A 22,439-nucleotide genomic window follows, 5' to 3' on the forward strand; every position below is an offset into this window, starting at 1 on the left:
ATGACCAAAATATACAGAGAGGAGTAAGTATGCGAATAAGACAGTTGTGTTTTGAAAAATTCATATACACAAATCGCCAACATAAAAATACTTCGTCAACCTATTATTTAATTAGTGTAATAAACTATATTTATGGTATCTATTATTACAATTGTTCAAACCAATTTCTACCTAATTTTAATTTTTGATATTATTATTTATTGATTGGGGGCAGTGAGTGAGAGACTGACAAGTCATCTCACCAACCAAATACCACCGGTACGTGGCAGTCAAATCTCTGTGAGTATGCCACCCAACCTTTTGGGAAACTCATTGTCCTTGAAATTCAAACTCTTATCTTTTCTATTTAAATAAAATAAATTCAATTTTGTTTTTTTGGGGGCAAATTGAAACGGAATACGCACCAAGTCCCAACAATCCCAAGTGCTACCACAGCTCAGCTTGGCTTAGCCGTAGCTTTGGCTTATTGGGTTGGGTGTGATTTGGTTTGGTTTTGGCAAGATATAATTGACCATTCACATCTCCTCTCCTCTCCTCTCTCCCAGAGGTCAAGTCTACAAAGAAATAATCACATAACATAATTTCATCATTGGTCCCCTAAATAAAATAAATAAAAATAAATCTTGGGAATTTGAAGTTGGTTGGTTTGCCCAATTTTTCTTTTTTAATTTGTTATTGAGGAATACCATACCATTACCATTACCAACCCCACCTAAAAAAATGCCATGCTTCTAATCCCTTTTAAGATTACCGTTCATACATTTGACTTGATTGGTACCATGCCAATATAATAATATACCTATGGTTTCTAAAATATATACGGCTTAATATTCTGATGTAAGTAGAATTTAATGGTACAGGCAGAAATTTGTTTTAGTTTTTTATTTTCTAGCACAAGCAGTCCATTCCATGCAACTTGTATTGAGAATCCAATTATTTATTATTCGATAGATATTTTGGAAAAAAGAATTATCCAAAATGCTTGAATATATATTTTTTTCTTTTGTAAAGTGCTTTCAATAAAGGACACAATGATCACTGTCTTGTGTTGTGTCTTACATCGCACATGCCTATTTCTTCTCTTTCATTTATTGTAAATGTGTATTTGTTTTGAGTAATTGAGTTGTTTTTAAAAGTGTAGAAGAACTTATGATAGATGTAATATTAAACTTTTGTGTACAAAAGAGTTTATTTCACTTTAAAATACATGTGGGGCTCGTACAAATTATTAACTTTACTCTCTTAAAATTTGAACCAAACATAAAAAGAGATTTAAATTCTTATTCTCACCTTTACTTTACCCCATATCAAACACCCCTTAAGACTATTACTTATTTTCATGATTAATTTATATATATGGTGTGCCTGGTAATGTAGGTTTTATTTACCTTATCCGATAGAGTATTACATTGTTTTTGGGCATGTGAATAAGTTATGAGTCAAATTTTTTGATATGATTGTTATCTATTATAATTATAGCAAATCTCTTGCACATTTTTAGAAAAATTTATATAATTTATTGTGCCAAAACAAAGTTCTAAATTTGTTTTCTCGTGCTGATATGATATTATCTAGACATTTTATTTGAACCCTATTTTATAAAGGTTATTAAGGACTTTTGGCCCCGAACTATGATCTATTAATTATCGTATTCCCTGATTTTTTCAGTTTATTAAAAATTCCCTCTGAACTATTTATCGTGTTGTAAAATGGAACATCCATCCAATTTCATCCTATGTGGTTAAGAGAATACTGACCTGACTTTTTACTCACTCATGTGTATCTAAGTGCGTAATTCAAAATTTAAAATTATAAAATCTATTTTCTTATAAAAAATTAACAAATTAATCCATACAAATAATTTAAACCTCTAACTTTTTTTGAAAATATATTTAAATTTCAATTAAAATAAAAAATTATTATCTTAATCTTCCTTATTAAATCATGGTCACATAATTAAAAATAAAAATTTTTCTTTTTTCTTTTTAAACATTAATAAATAATAATAAAAACATTAAAAAAAACTAAATAAACCTTAAATTATTTTCTCTTCTTCTTCTCACGAAGTTGAAGCTGTCGTGTAGTTTGGCTTGGGAGGGGTTTTCGTTGCGATGCTCAGATCTTGGGAGAAAGCTTCTCTAGGTTCGGATATGTGGAGAAGACTTTGTGAGGGTCAGATTTGGGCTATGCTCGCGGACGGAGGTGGCAGTCGGAGCTCTCTGCCCCCATCTTCTTTTTCTTTTTCTTTTACTTTTTTTTTTTTTTTGCTGCAGGTTTGGGGGAGTTTGGTAGGGCTGAGTTTGGGGGTTGCATGAGAGGTCAGATGGAGGTTCAGAACTTGGCTAGGCGGAAATCGGGACTGGGTTTAGGGATTTGACAGGGTTGAGAGATCTCTATCTCTATTGATTATAAGTTTTGTATGGTTGAATGAGGATGAAGAGAAAGAAAAAAAGGGAAGAAAGTGATTTTAAGTTCTGTTTTTGTGTTTGTATGAATATGGGTATTTGTTCATGAATGAATTGTATGAATATGTGTGTATACTCTCTTTATAATTTTTTTTTAATTTTATGTTTGGTAGGCCAAAAACTAAAAGAGAATGTATGAGAAATAACAAGAAAGTGAAGTTTTTTTAATTGAAACGTTACACCATTTTCATTAAATTAAGCCCAAACATAGCACCACAAATTAAGGGAACCATTTCCTATCGATGCAGAAAATGCCCATGGAGCAAAAATAATTATTTCTTAATTTAAATTATTTTATTAATTTTGAATTTTAAATATATTTCCAATTTTTTTAAAAGGTTTAAATTAATTTTGTTTTCATTAATGGTTAAAAAGAAAATAATTTTTTTTTGTTAATTTTTAATTATGTGGCACTGATTTAATAAGGAAGATAAAGATTATAATTTTTTTTATTTTTAATTAAAATTTAAATATATTTCCAAATTTTTTTAAAAGGTTTAAATTATCATTTTTAATTAATTTATTAATTTTTAATTAAAAAATAGATTTTTAAATTTTTAATTACATATGCAGCGTTGACGTGGCCAATATACATTAGTGAGTAAAATGCCACGTCATTATTATATTAGGCACATGGGATGGAAATAGACGGAAGTCCCACTTTACAACACGGTGAATAATTCAAGATAAATTTTTAACAGCCCAAAAAAATCAGAAAACACGATAAGGTGTAGGCCATAGTTCATAGACAAAATTCTTATAAATAATAAATTTTATAAAAAAATTGGATTTATAACTCATCAAAGGATATGAAACAAGGTAGTAACGCACCGGTCCACAAATGTTCACAATATATATTTATAGCAAGATTTAAATGAAGTTTCTTAAGAATTTCACCATTTTTTTTATATATTCCAGAAATAAAAAAAAATGACAACTTATTTAATATATTAATTACTGATATTATCATTTAAAATGATTTATTATTGTTTTATTTGTAGGACATAATATAAGACTCCTAGTGAGGCGCCTAGTAAAAGCCTCAAAAACTAAAACATATTGTATTATGAATTAGTAGTAATTTGAGTTGAGAAGGAATGGTTCCCTAGTTTAATGAATTTCTCCACGTTTCAATAATTAAAAAAAAAAAATTGAAGGTCAATTTCCATTACTATCCTTTATGAGAGATTTTGAAAAGGACATAGCGAAGCCACGATCTTTCTTTATTTCCAGCTCATTGTTTGGCGAGTATGGCCACTGTTTTGTCGGTAAGCATTTCGAAACCTTACATCCCCACGAGGGTAGTTTAGTCATTTCAATATTCACTAAAAATCTTACTCAATTAATTTCAATACATAACATAGAAAATGTAATTTGTGGACAAGTCATAAAAATGTATATGGTTAATAATCACGTCCTAATTCATTACCCAAACTATCATATATTGATACTAATTAAAAATAATAAAAAACGTGTTAAGAGAACTGTAGCCGCGTAGCCAGAGCTGAGCCGCCGGATAGGTGGAAATAGAACCGGCTAGGGTTGGTGAGTGACCGCCTATCACCGGTAATAGTAACGTCAAATCCCACCAACTCCCCCACCGATTACTCCGGTAAGGGGTCACCCACAGCTTAGCTCTATAAATACCGAGCTAACCAGGTAGGAAAGGCTGCGAGTCGAGTTTCGGTGAAGAATAGAGGTCTGGTTCGATTGAGAGAGCACCGATTTTACAGATCTGAGCTTAATATAACTACTTTGCTCTTTCCTTCTTCCATTTCAGGTACACCTTTTCTCTTTTCTTCTCTGTTTTTGGCTCAAATCTCGTTTCTATGTTATAGATACACTATACTATTTCAGATTTGCTTTCATTTCCAGTATATGATATTGTTACGGTTTCAGATCTGGCTTGTTTGATTTGGCATCTTTGTGTTTAAGATCTGATGATCGTGTGTTTGAAACGTCTTTGGAATTTGAATTTGAGAAAGTATGGTGAAGAGTCTTATCTCGTTCGTAGTTTTTAAGAGTATTTAGCAGATCGATCTGGTTAAATCTCTTATTCTTTTGGTGTAATTTTGTTTGAGTGTTGAAATGAAGGAAAAAAAGAAGAGAGAATAAATCTTGAGTTAGTCAGAAGTCTTGTCATATTGTATAACGGATAGCTGTTAATATTCTGCTTGTGATTTGTGCTGGTTTTAGATTCTTTTACACTTTATATCCAACATTAGATTCTAGTTCGTTTTTCATTACTCTTATTGCAATTGATGAGAATATATAAAGCATTTTGTAAAGTTTAACGACAAATATTCAGGTTCTAATGGACTTTGTATTGTTTACGTTGAGATTGGAATTTCATTTATTTTTGTTTTGTATCCAATATTCCTAAGCATATGCGTGTGTGTGCATTAATGTTGGTGCTTGTGAAATAGTAACTTGTAGATGAATATTTTTAGCAGCAGAAGTTCTTTCAGCTCTGGCTAGTTTTGATTGTATCTAATAAAACGCTTGGTTGTTTTGAATTCAGATATAAAGATGGAGACCTTCCTATTCACCTCCGAGTCCGTGAACGAGGGTCACCCAGACAAACTCTGTGACCAGATCTCTGATGCCGTGCTCGACGCCTGCCTTGCCCAGGACCCTGACAGCAAGGTTGCCTGTGAGACATGCACCAAGACCAACATGGTCATGGTCTTCGGAGAGATCACCACCAAGGCCAACGTAGATTATGAGAAGATCGTCCGTGACACATGCCGCGCTATTGGATTCGTTTCTGATGATGTCGGTCTTGATGCTGACAACTGCAAGGTTCTGGTTAACATTGAACAGCAGAGCCCTGATATTGCCCAGGGTGTCCATGGACACTTTACCAAGCGCCCTGAGGAGATTGGTGCTGGTGACCAGGGCCATATGTTTGGTTATGCCACTGATGAAACTCCTGAGTTGATGCCACTTAGCCATGTCCTTGCCACCAAGCTTGGTGCCCGTCTCACTGAGGTCAGGAAGGACGGCACCTGCCCCTGGTTGAGACCCGACGGCAAGACCCAAGTGACAGTTGAGTACTACAATGAGGATGGAGCCATGGTTCCTGTCCGCGTTCACACTGTCCTCATCTCCACCCAGCACGACGAAACTGTCACAAACGATGAGATTGCTGCTGACCTTAAGGAACATGTCATCAAGCCAGTCATCCCCGAGAAGTACCTTGACGAGAAGACCATCTTCCACTTGAACCCTTCAGGCCGCTTTGTCATTGGTGGTCCACACGGTGATGCTGGTCTTACTGGCCGTAAGATCATCATCGATACCTATGGTGGTTGGGGAGCTCATGGTGGTGGTGCTTTCTCCGGAAAGGACCCTACCAAGGTGGACAGAAGTGGAGCCTACATTGTCAGGCAGGCTGCCAAGAGTATTGTAGCCAGCGGGCTTGCTCGTAGGTGCATTGTGCAGGTCTCTTACGCCATTGGTGTCCCTGAGCCGTTGTCCGTCTTTGTTGACACTTACAAGACTGGAAAGATTCCGGACAAGGAGATCCTCGAAATTGTTAAGGAGAACTTTGACTTCAGGCCTGGAATGATCACCATCAACCTCGACTTGAAGAGAGGCGGCAACGGCAGGTTCCTAAAGACAGCCGCCTACGGACACTTTGGAAGGGATGACGCTGACTTCACCTGGGAGGTTGTGAAGCCCCTCAAGTGGGAGAAGCCACAGTCTTGAGTCTTAAGCCACAAAGCCAGCTGTTGAATTGTCTTGGATATTTTGGTATTGAATTTTAATAATTTTGTGTGTTTGATTTGCCGCTGCTGCTGGTCCTCTTTTATAATTTTAGATATGCAATAGCTTTTAATATGTTCTAAATATCATCATACTGAAGTGAAGATGCTCTTCTTTTTTTGGGGAATTTCTTATTTCATTTTATTGTAATCTTTGTTACCATATACCTTGTGTGTCTCTGAAATTAACAGAGTTTTACAAGTTGATGGCACCGGTAGTAGTAGTAGTTGTAATAGGTAGTAGCAAATTTGCATAACTATACCGAAATGGCAACAGTGAAATATTATCTTGTGATGTTTTTCTTTATCGAAAACGACATTTGTTTGAATGATAAAACCGTCTCTCTCTCTCTCTATATATATATATACACACACACATAGCACATTATGGTAAAATGGTTTTAGTACCAGGCCTCACTAGGCATGGTTCTTTTTTCTCTACTGCTTTGCTTTGGTGTTATTCTCATTTTTTATTTCTCATCAGTAAGTGGATACAATTGCAAAGAAATGGTAAATATCATATGCTCCACCAAAAAGAAAGTAGAGGTCGGTAAAGTTTCTTCTGGCACAAGAGACAACATTCTGTCAATAAGATAAATCATAATATATCAGACTGTCGTTTAATACAGCTTTTTTTTTCAGAGATAAGAAGATGAGAGAGCTGGTTTGTTGACCTTGTGTTAGGGGAAGAGTATGACAGATGCCATGAATGTGTATCATTGTTTAAAGCGTAGCTTTAGGCTTAATTTGTAAACTTTCAATATATATATATTATTATAAGGAGGTGGAAGTCATCGGATGAAGCAGATGGGTGTGAATCCTGATGGTGTCAGAGTAAAATATTACACACTTAGTGTGGAAGTTTTTCAAGCAATCATACTTATTCAAAATGAGACCATTTATGACTGGTTGATCTTTATCATAAGAATAAGTTAAGAGGCAAACTGTACTACACTAACCCATATGTAAGTCTCATATACGCTAATTTAATGATGTGATGTCTATTTAATTTAGCATGTGCATTGAGCACCTGAGATGTCTCGTAGCATTGCTTTGTTGTAAAGGTAGAGAAAATGACAAGATTTGTATTATAAGGTAGTTGAGAAAAATTCCAGAGGAGGACATGATGTCTGCTCTTTAGGGTATTCTACTGGTCAATGATTTGCATAGTTCTTGGAATTTTTGGGGGAAGATGTTGGAGACTGTAAAGTGACATGGTGGAGAAGGGCTTTGGGTCCTATATGTTGGTTTGGTGCTGATCTGATGTGCTCTTGCAATGCATTTGCTTTGTAATATGGGAAAACTAGTTGAAGCTGAGTGGTGCTTCTTGCAAGTATATGATAGTTTTTGGACAAATAAATGTGCTCATGGCACTAGCAAACAAGCAAGGAAGCCTTCAGAACTTGTGAGAGAAAATTGTCATTTTCTTAAGATGCCATTGTTTCAATTCATTCATTTCTGTGATGATTGCAAGTTTTATGGCTAATCAATGATTGAGGGTGTGCAAGGTAATTATTAATGTAGCCTAATTTGTTGATCATTTGTCAAATGAGGAGCACACGTCATTTGGTTAAGATTTTTGGCACTGTAGTTCCTGTTAATTTTTTGGGGATTATTATTACCCTCCTATAAAGAGAGCCTTAGCACATATTACATTGATTGCATGTTTGGAGGTATTGCTCAGCATGCAACATTACCAATCTTTACAAGTTCTGTCGACTTTTGAAGCCTAAAGGAAGATTTAATTTTGGGAATGCATGTATAAGCTTTTCTGGTACTTGTGTTGGTTAATTTACGCAACAAACATTTGAACTAGACTTCTACTTTTACATTTGAAGGAGATGGCTACTGCAAGCAAACATTTGCATGAAGAAAGTAGTTTGTTTCATACTTGTAGTGTGGATTAATCTTGACTCTTGTTCAACATATGTGGGTTGGTTCGTTTGAAACTTAATTACTGTGAAATTAAAGAGTAATTAGCCATAATTTAATTAAAAGAAGAATAAGGCTTAGTCTCATGCTTTATTTTGCATCTTATAAAAACTATGTTGGACCATGTTTCGGTATTTCATAATAATTGAAGAGCCAAATATGAACCTAAACATAAATTATAACCCTTTTATAGTGTGATGCCTGATTATGCTGATCCTTATCCCATCGCGAAAGAACGAATCGTTAATTGATATGAGTTATTTCTAGTTTCATATTACTAATAATCCACTTCAACGAATAAATATGAACGAATAATAACCCAATAAGATTAGCTTAATTAAAATCTCAAATTTGGGAAGAGAAAAGAAAAGAAAGCGAGAAGCAAAGAAACACCGAAGACAACAGATCCAAAGTTGCACAAATATTAAATTAGTATTATTAAAATATGTCAATAATTAATATTAATGTACCCAATTCACAGCCTCGTTCTACACCAAACATTGCTTTTTAATAGAAGTCTACAACGCGTACAACAAACAAACAACCGTTTTCTACTATATATATATATATATAATATATAAGGGAGGGGAGGGGAGGGGAGGACCATCCCTCAGCTTGTTCCAAACTCCAACATTTCCCACCTGAATGGCTGGAATACGTATAACACTTCAGGAGAGCTCTTAAACAGAAGCGCTACGCAAACACAGACCGCAGCAATTGCAACCATTGAGAGCATTGCAGGCCTGTACACCACAGATCTACTGCTTGTACCGTACGCCAGTTTCCGATCACAAAGCCCGCACGGACGCTGAATACGTCTCTGCTCAGACCTTCCTATCTCAAAGGTGGTGGTGTTGGCCAACTCATTTTGCTTCTGGTTTGAGCTGCAGTCCTCCTTTTGATCACCAGGTATGTCAACCACTACGTGCCCACTTCCAGGTTTCTTGTTAATTTTCCTTTGGATAAGGCGGATGTAGGTGTAATGGCCTCGCAAGCGCGCATAATCTTCGGGTGTAGAGCCTGTGCTGTCACGAGCACTCTTCCAGGCTTCAATTCCCACCTGTATCATACCAACAGGGTTACCATTATTAGCAAATTAAATGTTGAAATGATATGAAGAAGTTGAATCATAAGTACAACAAATCTACATGTGAACTAACTTACTTGGGTTTTACAATCATAGACGACACTTAATCACAATAAATTGGCAAAATACATTCAGACTAATAAAATTCAAAAGATGACAAGGGCCTGATTAGCAAGATTTTTTTTTTGTCTTCATAATGAGAAAAATAGCGAAAATCATGATGTTTGGAAAAATCCCATCATCAATTTCACTTTTAAAAACCAAAAGGCAAAATAGATCACGATTTATCGATGTAGTGAATGCATCCAAAAGATCCATATAGGATATGGTGTTCCTGTAAAGTGCCCAAAAAATAAATGTGGGTGATCATAGAAGACCAGTGAATAAGTTTGTATATGGATTAATTCAATAAATTTTACCATTCCAGGATCATTGGTTAATGCATCTAGTACATCCTCTGAACCATCTTTTCCAGCTGCAATGTGGAGGGGAGTTAAACCTCCTGGGCCCGTGACATCAGGTCTAAATAAGAAGTTGGGGGTGGGAGCATCGGTAGCTGATTTTTCTTCAGATTTTAACTTTGATAAATTCGTAGGGGCATATTTCAAGAGGGCTTCTACTAGAGCCTTACTATTTCTTCTCACAGCCCTGTGAAGAAGACCTATTTCTGATAATGCAAGGTCAAGGGAACGATCCTCTCCTTCACCTACACTTCCATCGATTAGAATGTCTAGTAGTTTTCTTACTACAGCACACCAATCATGGTCCACAGAGAATTCCATAAGCCACTTGAAACGCTTTAAAGTAAAGGGTTCTGCATTAGGATCCGAGTCACCCAATCTAGATCTCAACTGACTTCTATGAAGAAGCCAACCCATTTCGTGAATAAAATCCATCGCTTGATTGTAAGATTCTGGTTTTCCGATTTCGTCTCCAACTGTATCGCTTTCAGTATATTCCAGCACACTCTCAAGCATACGGATCTCTGAACAAACATCCTCCTCCGCAACTAAAAAAGGAAAGAAGCTGCTGCCAAGACCTTGATCTTCAATCTAGATAATTCAAGGGAAAAAATAATCTTAGCTTGCACAAGCAAAAATCATTAATTGGTACAGAAAGAAGTAACAACAATATAGGAGCAAGGATGTTACCAAGCATAAGAAATAAAAATAACTCCTAGAAAAGACCAATTTCAAGTAATTAAGAGAGAGCATATGCAAATGTGGTGTGGTATGTTCAGATCAGGAGGGGTTTTATTGGGCAACTAAGTATCCTCTTTCTGTGTAAAATGGCAAAAAAAAAGCCCCTTTTCTATTATTATACCATTGATGTTAATAATAAAACATACCGCTAACCAGAAAATGTACATAAAGATATAACCAAATAGGAAAACAATACAAAATGATGTTGAAAATTCCTTATTGCCCTGACAAGAATGAACTATATATTCGAGAAGAATCATAAGAAAACAACACCTCTATAAATCCTCGTCCATTTGTAACTTCAATAGGACAAGAAAAATTGATGCATTGCTCATCATGCTCTGAGTTATCATCACCATCCATTAACTCATGGGTGGCTTCCTGAACCAGATATTTCCCTTCTAGAGCACAGAATAACCTGGAAAAGAATGTACAATTTAGCCTGTGCTTTATTAATGATGAAATTAAATTATGGTTTCAGGTTAACACTCTAAAATATAATATTAAAGTGTGATGCTCTTCCAAGAAAATGAATACCTCATGGTAGGCCGCACCAAGTTTGTACCTCTGACTAGAAACTGAGCTTTCTCAGATGCAGGTAGTGCAATAGGCTTAATACTTACAATCTTGCTGCAGTTGCTACTTCTGAGAGGCAAGGACGTGTCTACTATGACCTGACCTGCATCAAAAGAAATTTCAAATCTGTTGGAACTTCCACATTAGGTAGTCACATTATTAGGATTACAGTCAGCTTAAAGAAACAAAGTATACTAAGGACCACAAACCATTGCAAACAAAAGCTATTTGATGCTGGACCCTTATAAAGGTCCATCCAGTGCTCCAAAAAGTGTCATCTGAGACATCCAGAAGCCTACTCAATTTGGAACTAATGTCATAACATAGCTGCGAAAGAGAGACCGATAATTGTAAGGTTAAGCATAGTCTTAAAAAGAAACACACCACACACACATACGATCACACTAGCAGCTTGATGTAGACAAAGCTTACTTCTTCCCATGCTGATTCAGATTGACGTAGATAAATGGTTAAAATGATACAACCAGGCCTGATGTAGCTCTCAATGTCTGACGGACTGTGTGATAACCAGTCAAGAATCTGAAAAGTTTCAAAGTTATATGATATAAATCTAATTAGGTGGGGAAACAAATCTTGAAGATGCTTGGTTTGGCAGGTCATTACCTGTGCACGCAGGACAAGAGGAAAATCATTTGGCTCTTTCCCGAAGAGTTTAAAAACAATTCTATCTGTGCGGCTCTGGTATGGTGAGGTAAATAAAAAATGAACCGAATGTTAGAAAAACAAGCCGCATAACCCCAAAATCCACAAACAACTAAAAATAAAAATATTTCAGAATGGACCAACTCAGCCCAAACAACATCAGATCACCTCAAAATAATAAATTGGGGTGGGGGGAGAAGAATGGGGCACTTGGCTCATATAACATAAGCATTTGGGACAGTCCCCACTGTAATTATGGGTTAAAGTACCACATTTAAAAAAGGGCCCTAAGACCACTTTGAGAACTTATATGGGAGACTTTCCTGCATGCTTTTTGTGAAACAGCAATATATAAATTAATGTGTGGAATGAATGCAGCTGGGTATTTTGTTTGTGGAGTGTCCTCTATGTGTGCATAAGACATGTTTTGCTAAATTAATATACCTGAGCTTCTCCGTTTGAGCTAGAGGGTGACTGAGCAGATGCTGAATCTGAATTAGTTTGAGGTGGACTTGACTGGTGAGAGTCTTGCTGTACCCACGAAGGGCAATCAAGGGAGCTAGTAACCAAATTCGTAGGGGGGAATGATCTTTCTGGATCCTCAACACCATCATCTGAATCAATGTATATGTCATTCAAATCGAAATTGTTCATCTTGCTATGTCCTGCAGTACTGTCTCTTGCTTCTGAGTAAGATGGAGGGCTGTTCATAATGCTGGGTTTTACAGAAGAAGTGGCTTGTACACTTCCACCATTAGTGTCATGCAGATGAATGCCTTGTTGTGGCATTTCCGAAATAGATACAGCATGATTCTGTTTGATAGGCCTTGGAGGGCCTTGAGAACAATTTGAAAGAAAAGTAGAAACAACTTCTGAGTTCCCAACTGAAGCCCCATCATTCAGCAAATTTTGGGGGTCACGCAAAAGGCCAGCTACATTTTTTCCCCCTTGCTCACTTGTTTGGTTAGCAAGGCTCTTTAAAAGATGTGATAACAGATCCTGCTCGGTACTCTGGTCAGGTTTATTGGCTGCACAAAGTTAAAGTCACTTAGCTCAAATGGCTTACCCATCAAAGCAGCGAAAAGATACCATGAATTTAGAAGACCAAGGCAGCAAAATATAAATATCAAAGGATCAACTGAATCCATGGTGTTGGAGAAAAGGTTAAGCAGTTTTTTTGACAACAGGTTTAGTTCATCCGTGGATTAAACAAACCCCACTCACACCTTAGGCCAATTAACTACTGCTAATCATGAAGGCTTATTTTATTTTTTAAATGTCAACCTTATCTAGAAGATTTGATATTTGAGAGCAAAATCACAAGGAAAAGAAGAAAAAAAAAGACTGGGGCAGCTGTTGAATAACTTATATTCAATAACTAAGCAGAACACGGTAAGTGCCTCCACATTGCAAACACGGTAAGTGCGAGGAAATATCAACCACACAAACAAACAAATCCCCCAATGAATGAAATTCTCGTAATTGGGTAGGGTGGGTGGTGCATAAAGTCTACATTTTTTGTTTTTTTTTTTGTGGGGGGGGGTTGTTGATAAGAAATTCTACTTACAGTTCATGTTGGACAATATCCTCAGCAGACTTATTAACAGATAGCCACTAGTTTGATCATCACTTAGTGAATTTCCATTAGCAACAGTATCAGGATTTGTCTTCCTTCTCCGTTTGTTATGACCAGCTAATCGTCTACGACAGCTTCTCTTCCCTTCATCGAACTCTTGAAGGGCATGAAACCTGGCAAAAGATTGATTACAAGATATTCAAAACACAAACAATCAAAGCAATCAACAAAGAAAGAAAGAAGAAGAAGCTCACCGACTACACTGTTGACAAAATCGCTGCATAACGTTCCCAACAAGCGCCTTAACAGCCTTGGAATGCATTTCACAAACCTTATGTCTTCTATGGTAGTCCTTGGCACTAGTCAGATCAGCTCCACAATCCTCCACCTGACAAATCGCACGGCTTGAAGTACCACCGACGAACTTGGTCTTCTTACCACTGGTTCCTTCCCAATTCCCCATCTCCCTTTCAGAAGCCTGCTGATGAAGATGGTGACCACGTCCTCCCAGCTTTAGCGTAAGATTACCCGTTTGATCGTTCAAATTCTCGTCCTCCACCGCATTAACCCTTCTCCGCTTCTCCAATTCCCTCTTCCCTTTCTCAATCACCAGATTCCCTTCGTCGGAGCAAGAAGAAGACGTGTTGGAGTTGGAGGAACCCCCAGCTGGGAAAAACTGCCTACCCATACCCTCCGACGGCACCACTGGATTGACGGAACTAGCAATAAAAAGGTCCCCATCCCATTTCCATTGATTCAAATCCCACTCCATGGTCCTCTTCCTCACAGTAGTCAAATCCGCAGAGCTCATGCCGAAGAAATGACGAGGCTCACCGCCAAATCTAGCCTCCATAGATGAAAATCACAAGTAAACCAAAAAGATCCGAATCCAAAAATTGAAATTCCAAGCCAGATTATTAAAAGAGAGCTGAGGAACAACACAGATCGGAGCTGAGAGAAGCCTGGGAAACAAAAGTCAAAGACTAGAAAGGCCTAATCAGCTTCGGTTCTTCCCCAAAAGTACAGAAAGAGTATAGCAACGCAACCATGATTCCAATTAAGGTCAACACACATAGAAGAATCTAATCTAATCTCAGCTCAGCTCAGCTTGTGGAAGAACAACAACAACAACAACAAGGACTTGATTAGAGGAAGCCTCGTCCTGCTCTGCTCTGGTACATTAAAATACACATCATATTCGCACAGTAATAAGAAGCAAAAACTGAATTTGATACAGAGATAGAGAGAGAAAGAGCAATTACCAGATTATGAGAAAGAGGAGATCAACGGCCGCCGGAAGAGGTTGACAGTTTCCGATGTTGATGATGTGATGATGATGACGACAGTGACAGTGGTGATGATGGGAAATGTGAATTGTGGTGGTGCGTGGCGTGGGTGTGTGTGGTTGAGTTTTGGGTTTTGGTAATGTATGGGTATGCACAATCTACACCCATTCACTCCAATCATCTTACTTAGCTCCTTCCTTCTCAGCTCACCCTATATTCTATAGTACTACAGCAAATAATATAAAGCCGTCAGCCGATATAGACATCGCGGCTCAAACTCTAACTCAGTCTCGGCTTGGCTCAAACTCTAACTCAGTATCGGTTCGGCTCGGCTCCACTCAACTTAAAATTTTCTTTTTCTTTATCTTTTTTTTTTTAATATACAAAAATAACAATATCTATTTTTTTTTTCTCTCAATTATATATTAAAAAAAGCTTACAATGATACAATGTAAAAATTATATGGAAACTATTGGACAGCCTGCCTACAAAAGCTAACTGCTTGGTAAATGGTAACTTTTACAATGATATTTTTTAAATACAAAAATTATAGATTGTACAAAATTAAATAAATTATTATTGGGTAGTTTTTTGGTGCACCCAAAAAGAGGTACATCCGTATACCTTCTTCTAGTTTTTTATTCGGGAAATATTTTCTTTACAATTTTTTTTTATAATTGTGTATATAGTAATTATTTAGAGCATTCTGTAAATTTTGAGAAATTTTAAATAATTTATTGTTTAGAAAATAAAGTATAAATATAGTATATTGCACGGATGACCGATTTTTTATAGACGTGCAAGATAACTTATTTAAATTTTATTTTTGGCACTATAAATTATTAAAAAATTTATAAAAAATATAAGAATATTTTAAATAACTATATAGTACAAGGGAAATTTGATATCATATGCTAAAAAATTAAACAAGGTAAAAAATTAAACCCAAAAAATAAACATAGGAAAGTAATCATACTTTTTCAATTTCTTCCCCAAATTACCCCTCACTTTTCAACTTCCCCCCATTTTCTAACTCCCTTCTCTCTCCTCCTTCTCGCCATCTCTCTGTTCTATCTTCTCACCAGCACCGAACCCCCATCGAACCCAGCCACCCCGCAATGCCACACCGAACCCAGCGACCCACACGAACCCACACGAACACACCGAACCCAGCGACGAACCCACACGAACCCAATGACCCACGCGGACCAAGGAACGAAAGGCCGGACCTCCGAGAACCGCACCAGTCTCCGATCACCGCCGCCACCGCCATTTGAACCCACGGGAACCAAGGTTTGTTTTTTATATTTTTCTTTTAATTTCTCTTTTTAATTCCAACCAAATTGGTGTATTTGAGGTTAGTTTGTTGTTTTAGAACTGAATTCTGTAATTAATGTTTAGATTTCTACTATTTTGTGTTTGGGGAAGAATCTGGGTATCGGGACATTGTTTTTTCTTTGGTTTCTTATAAATTTGCGATATTAAGCGATGTTGTGCGACTTATCATGACAAGTATGGTTGTTTGGCGTTGTTTGTGTTTGCTTTGCGATTTTTGAACGACATTTGGGCGATATTATGCGATTATTTAGGGAAAATAATGATAGTTTATGACATTTGTGTTGTTTTGCGATATTGAGCGATATTGAGCTATATGAGCGACATTCAAGGTACTCATAGTTTTAGCAATTATATTGGATAGGTTTTGCGATTTTAATTTAAAAACCTTATACATTTTTTCTGCGATGTTTGTGCGATTTATAATTGTAGTTTTGCGAGTTCTTTTGCGACATTTGTGCGATTAATAATAATTCCTATTTTTAAAAATGCAGATGGCTCTAGAGCTTGTTCTCCCATTGTCCGAGCATTTTCCAGGGCGTATCAGCTACAGAGGGAACGGGTACTTCACTGCTATAAAGGATAAGTTCGAAGCCTTTAAGTTGACTGATAAGGTGAAGGAAAGTCCCTTCGGATCTTTTTGGAATGCCAGTGTTCTTCAATTCTCCGGGGTGATTGTGCATCAACTGTTATTGAGGAAAAAGAATGTCACTGAAGTTAAAAACGATGAAGTGTGGTTTTACGTGGGTAAAACGGAAGCCAGATTTGGGAGGTCTGAGTTCGGTTTGATCACAGGCCTAAAGATGAGCAGTGGCCCCTCGACAGCATAATTGAATACACAATGTGATTCTAATCGGATACTGCCGGACTATTTCAACAATGCGAAAAGGGTGGCCTTCAAAACCCTTTGGCTAGCTTTTGAGGCGTGTGATGTTGAAGATGATGTTTACAAGCTGGGTTTATGTGCTTTTGTTGAAGGTGTTCTGTTGTCACGGTCCGAGGGTGTGTATATTTGGACTGATATGCTGAAGTTAGTTGAAAATGTAGATAACTTCTTCGAGTATCCTTGGGGTCTCCTTTCTTATCAGAAGTTGTTGTCTTCCACAGCTAAAAATATGCAGCAGCTATGACAAAACTACATAGATAAGTTGTTGAGCAAGAAAGATAAGAAGAAGAAGAAATCCATGAAGGAGAAAAAAGTTACTCAACCAGAAGCGAAGTACAATGTGTACGGATATGCACCGACCCTACAATATTGGGCGTTTGAGGTCATGCAAGATGTGGGGAAGAAGTATGGGCAGTGCAAAGGGAGCAGATTCCCTAGAATGTTGAACTGGAGCACCCCCGTTACTATTACGAAACACGATGTGAAGGAAACTGATGTGGCACTGCTGTTTGAGAAAAGGGTATGTGAATCTTTCTCTATTTCTCATTGTTGTTTTGATATATTTTGCTTTCAGTATTATTTGCGATATATGTACGAGTTTTATGCGACATTTGTGCGATAACATTTTTCTTTATGCGATTTACATTATCTGTTTTGCGACATTATGCGATTTTTTTATTTTGTGATTTATATTTGATTTTTGCGACATTGTGCGATGTTTATTCGATTATGTGCAATATGTTCTCGATTTCTTTTAAAAATATTAGCGACATAATTGCGATTTCTTGCGACATAAATGTGATTTTTATTACTTTGTTGATATTATAATTTTGCGACATTATGCGATGTTTCTTCAAGTTTCTGCGATGTTGATTGTTTTCTAATTTTTTGGTTATGCAGATGGTTGTTCTTCAAATCTTGTACCCTCGGAATTGGGAGGTTGAATACTGGAAGTCCAATTGTGAGGGTGAAGTCCCCACGGTGGATATGGGCTCAGATGATGTAATGCCCCGAATTCCCCGATGTGTTTATCGGCATGAATAGTAGGCCGGGAGGGCCGTACTTGTTTAGTTATGTTATTAATTGATTAAATGCATGTATATGTTGATTATATTATGATATGATGTGAAATGCATGCATGTGAGTCCATATTTACAATTACAGGGGTGTGATGGTAATTTGGCCCGTTGAGGGTAAATTGGTTATTTGAACGCATATTGATGATATAAATTGAGACCACATTATGATGTGGGTTTGTTCGAGCCATTTGGCATGAGACGATCAAGGAAATGTTGAATGTCGGTTTGGTCATAACGGGCTTAAGCTCGGGGCTCGGGGTGAGTCTCGGGGTGTTTTAATGATTAGAATGTTACCGGGCATTAAAGGGTAACGGGATGTGAAATATTGGTGTTTGAGGATATTGAGATTAGCGGGAAAAGGGAAGCGTTAATTATGATTAACGGTGTAGGTGGAAAATGTCAAAACTACCCTTGAGTTGGTTTTAGAAGCTTTAAAGACCTAGGGGTATAATGGTCATTTGGGATTTGGATATATATGGTTTAGATGGCTGTAGAGAAAACATAACCAAAACAGAGTTTTGCTTCTTCTCCTTCCCGTAAGTTCATTTCTCTCTTCTTCCTCTTTGGAGTTTTGAGCTCAAGGTGTGGAATTAAGCTAGGAAACTTGGAGGTTGAGGTTGTAGACATAGCTCAGTCATCGAAGAGGGTTTGGTTTCGAATTTGAGGTGAGTTTTATCCATTGTTTTACTGGTTTTGCTCTGTTTTCGTTCATAGTTTTCAGCTTTAGATTTTGGTATGGAAAGTTGGAATCAAGGGGAGTTCTTGGGATGTTTTACTTGGGTTATGATGAGGGATAGTTATGGGTGATGTTTGGAGGTTTAAATGGGTGTTTGAGAGAGGTTTGGGTGGTGTTTAAATTGGGTTTGAAGGGTTGGTTTCAAGGGAAAACGCAAGGGAGGAAAAACAGGGGTTTTGGCTGAAATGGAGCTTGCGCCGCGGCATGGCAGGGGTGAGCCGCAGCCCTTGGGAGCTGCTGGGTTTAGGCGCCTCTGTTTGAGGGGCGGGCCGCGGCATGGCCAAGGAGGGCCACGGCCCTTAAGGCATTTTTGGCCAGAATTAGCTTTTTGGCTCGGGGATGCAAGCCTAAGACCTCGAGATTGAACCTACTACCCGGTTGAGTAGTGTTTGAGGTCCCGGAGGTTAGGTTTGGGTTTGGGAACCTTTTATTATTCATTTTATTGATGGTATTCCATAATTTGGTTATGACCAGGTAACCGCTAAAGAACCAAAAAGTCGATCGTTCTCAGGGTTGTTCTTTTATTCGTTCTTGCTCGGACCAGAGGTAAGAAAACTGCACCCAAAGTGTGACATGCATGGATATCTGTAAAGCATGTTGATTGTATAAATATGGACATGGATTGAATACAGAATCGACAAAAGTGTTAGTATCAGCTGTGAGGCTGTGACTTATTTGTCAGGCTCGGCAGTGTTACTGGACACAGGTCAGGAAGCGCTGACTTATCTGTCAGAACGGCCTTAGCGTGAGTCACGCAAGCCAACAAAGATTAGATCTAATCGACTACTATCATTGAATGATTCAAGGAGCATTAATGCCTGACCGACCCTGAGGGTCGATGAACAAGCAGAGCCTGGAGGCTAGTGGCTTACTTAGCAGCCACTCTCCCGCTACAAAATAGAGCCTGGAGGCTAGTGGCTTACCTAGCAGCCACTCTCCCGCTAGAAAAGAGAGCTTGGAGGCTAGTGGCTTACCTAGCAGCCACTCTCCCGCTAAAATCATGTGTTACTCATTTGTTTGAAAGCTTTATGCTCAATGTGGTTATAATGATAATCATTTGATAATGTTTATGAAAAGTGTTATGTTTTCTTGCTGGGCTTTGGCTCATGGGTGCTATGTGGTGCAGGTAAAGGGAAAGAAAAGCTCACCTAGCCCTGAGTGGAGAGTTGATGTGGTGATGTGTACATATGCGGCCGCTTGACCACCACGGCCAAGGACTTCTCAGAGGAACTAGGGGGTTTACCCTAATTTTTGCCGCTTAGGTCGGCGGGATTGTAACTTTAAAACACTAGTGACCATTTTGTACTGAGAACCACTTGTAAATGTTTTGTTTAGCTCTGCAGAGCAGTTTGTAATAAAAATCTCCATTTCCTTTTTATTGGTTTTATGCCTTAACCTGTTAACTACACTTAGAGCACGTTTTTGACCAAAGGACTCAGGCAATGAGTCAAATTTCCGGTCCACCGTTCACCGTAACTGTTCTGGGGTAGCCAGGGTGTTACAGATGAGATGGAAGAAACAGAAGCTAGAACACAAGATTCCACTCAATTCGAGACCCAAGCAAAACGGGTGGCGGAATATGTTCAAACTGCGAAAATCATTCCACCATCACCACCGAAAGAACAAACATAGCCGTCCACATCAGGCACTGTGCCTCCAACCTCAACTCCTGCAGCCAATGACGCCGACTACCTTAGGTTGGCGAAGAGATTGGAGAAGGTCGAAGCCCAACAAATAGCAATTCTGGCTGCACAGAATGAGATGAAGACTACGTTTGAGAGTAGTCATGCTGAGATGAAGAAGCTTATCATGGATCAACTTGTGACCGTGATAAGTTTGTTACAGAAGCAACCATCACAGCCAGCAGAGGATGAACGTCGTCAGTATAATTCTGATTCTTAAGACGACGTGTACCCTGAAGATTGGGAACCCAACGTAGATGAGATTCCTTCTACTCCAACGGATGCCATTATTATGGCCATCGGAGATACACAGTCTCAGAATGTGCAATAGTTGGATGGGCCACCAGCTGGAGTGGAATTTGTGAGGAGGGCAAAACGGAAGCCAGTGTATTTGAAGGACTACACAGCGGGGAAGAAGAAACAACGAACTAGTCCAGTTGAGGTTGATACTTTGAGGCCAGCAGACCCACGACTCTACAAATTTTTCAAAAGGTGGATTACTTACTCGAGGGACAACGACCGTCCTAGAGAAGTGCACACTGGCATTGCTGATCGAAGTTGGTTAGTGAAGGTGATGGTGGAGCACGAATGGCTCGACGATGCTGTAAGTACTTGTTTCTTAACTGTTTAATTTAACTGTTTTCTCATTTTGAACAATACATCATTTTATTTGTGATATTTAGCGATATTTAGCGATGTATAAGTTGATTGTTTGTTTAAATTGCAATTAAATCGCTTTAAGTCGTTCAGAAAATCGCGAAAATGGTACATTGGGATATGCGCAATGTTTTGCGATGTCTGTGTGACATAAAGCGATTTAATTGTAGAAATTGTGTTTTATGCGACCTATATGCGACATGTTTGTGATATTAACCTAGAAAATTTGTGTTTTGCGACTTATTTGCGACATTTGTGCGACTCTTTTGCGATACGATTCTAACCATTTTTATTTCAAATGCAGCAAATTGATGCCATATTCCACATGTTGAGAAGAAGGAGGAAGCTCTTCCCTGAGGTGTACACTACGAATTGTGTGGTTCTGGACACATCTGCTCCACAAATATTTTCAATGTACTGGAATTGTCATGATGGTGACAGAAGCACATTTATCTGGGATGAGTCAGTTATTCATTATGTGAGGGGGATGGAGCATCGGTACTTGCCTTGTTGGGAGAACCAGGAGTACATCTACTTCACATTGAACCTTCCTGCTGAGAAGCATTGGGTGGCTGTTGAGGTAGATATTGAGAATTGGCAGATTGTTGAATATGACTGTGATATCGGCGCCACGACTGAGGACAATATGAAGTCATATTTGAAGCCTTATGCCGAGCTATTTGCATCCTTATTGCGGGCTTCTAGTTATTTTAAGACCAACAGTTATGTATTTCCGTTTGAAACAGGTGATCTCAGCCAGCTCCCACCAATGCATTATAAACGAGCTACTCCGGAAGTTGTACCGCAAGCGGAAAGCAGGTAAATGTCTCTTTTTGTATTTATTTTATTTTGTACTCCATTATGAATTACTTTACTAAATTGTTACTAATAGTTACCAATATCTTTTTATTTGCAGTGGCGATTGTGGAATGTATGCCATTGAATACGTGGAGCACCGAATGTTGGATCGGTCGTTTGAGAAAGTTAACGATGATAACATGCTCACCTTTAGACATAGGTGGTGTGTTGACTTATTTTACCAGAATTTGAGCTGGTAGTTGAACTGGTTTTATAATTTTTTGTGGTTAATGTATAATATTTACGACACTATTATATTTTGTCAGATTAGTAAAATATGTTAGAAATCGTCTTTAATCGCTAATTTCGCTTTGAAAATCGCACATTTATATCGTCTGAAATCGCATTTATCGCACAAAAATCGCATAATTAATCTCCATAGTTTCTGGTGTAAATTAACAAATCATCGCAAATATATCGCACAAGAATCACATAATTAATCTCCATAGTTTTCTGGTGTAAATTTAAAAAAATCGCAAATATATCGCAAAAGAATCGCATAATTAATCTTCATAGATTCCTGGTGTGCATTAACTGAGCATCGCAAATATATCGCACAAAATCGCATACTAATCGCGTAATTAAACTTCATAGATTTATGGTGTACATTAACTAAGCATCGCGAAAATATCGCTAATAATCGCAAATCATC

General features: G+C 37.8%; 4 protein-coding genes across 5 annotated transcripts; 3 read left to right on the top strand and 1 right to left on the bottom strand.

Moving 5' to 3' along the window:
* Window positions 1-4,086: 4,086 nt before the first annotated feature.
* LOC133790701 (S-adenosylmethionine synthase 2) lies at window positions 4,087-6,360 on the top strand. The gene is made up of 2 exons (XM_062228444.1): window positions 4,087-4,245; window positions 4,987-6,360. The coding sequence occupies exon 2, from the start codon at window positions 4,995-4,997 to the stop codon at window positions 6,174-6,176; it is 1,182 nt and encodes a 393-aa protein (XP_062084428.1). The 5' UTR covers window positions 4,087-4,245; window positions 4,987-4,994; the 3' UTR covers window positions 6,177-6,360.
* A 2,217-nt stretch (window positions 6,361-8,577) lies between these two features.
* Window positions 8,578-14,737, bottom strand: LOC133790685 (squamosa promoter-binding-like protein 1). Of its 2 annotated transcripts, none has more exons than XM_062228433.1 (11): window positions 14,531-14,737; window positions 13,523-14,435; window positions 13,260-13,441; window positions 12,137-12,720; window positions 11,654-11,728; window positions 11,462-11,569; window positions 11,239-11,356; window positions 10,991-11,132; window positions 10,727-10,871; window positions 9,671-10,303; window positions 8,578-9,224 (listed from the first exon to the last, which is right to left on the bottom strand). In XM_062228433.1, the coding sequence occupies exons 2-11, from the start codon at window positions 14,119-14,121 to the stop codon at window positions 8,775-8,777; spliced, it is 3,036 nt and encodes a 1,011-aa protein (XP_062084417.1). In that variant the 5' UTR covers window positions 14,122-14,435; window positions 14,531-14,737; the 3' UTR covers window positions 8,578-8,774. The 2 variants fall into 2 exon arrangements, with proteins under 2 accessions (XP_062084417.1, XP_062084409.1); XM_062228425.1 differs by having other exon boundaries at window positions 13,523-14,440.
* A 739-nt stretch (window positions 14,738-15,476) lies between these two features.
* Window positions 15,477-17,863, top strand: LOC133822440 (uncharacterized). Its single transcript, XM_062254813.1, has 3 exons — window positions 15,477-15,847; window positions 16,384-17,295; window positions 17,676-17,863. The coding sequence occupies exons 2-3, from the start codon at window positions 17,074-17,076 to the stop codon at window positions 17,817-17,819; spliced, it is 366 nt and encodes a 121-aa protein (XP_062110797.1). The 5' UTR covers window positions 15,477-15,847; window positions 16,384-17,073; the 3' UTR covers window positions 17,820-17,863.
* A 3,376-nt stretch (window positions 17,864-21,239) lies between these two features.
* LOC133822516 (uncharacterized) lies at window positions 21,240-22,031 on the top strand. The gene is made up of 2 exons (XM_062254911.1): window positions 21,240-21,748; window positions 21,846-22,031. Exons 1-2 carry the CDS (start codon window positions 21,255-21,257, stop codon window positions 21,985-21,987), a joined length of 636 nt encoding a protein of 211 aa, XP_062110895.1. The 5' UTR covers window positions 21,240-21,254; the 3' UTR covers window positions 21,988-22,031.
* The last annotated feature ends 408 nt before the right edge of the window (window positions 22,032-22,439 follow it).

This window comes from Humulus lupulus, chromosome 1 (genome assembly GCF_963169125.1).
Source record: "Humulus lupulus chromosome 1, drHumLupu1.1, whole genome shotgun sequence".
NCBI classification, from domain to species: Eukaryota; Viridiplantae; Streptophyta; class Magnoliopsida; order Rosales; family Cannabaceae; genus Humulus; species Humulus lupulus.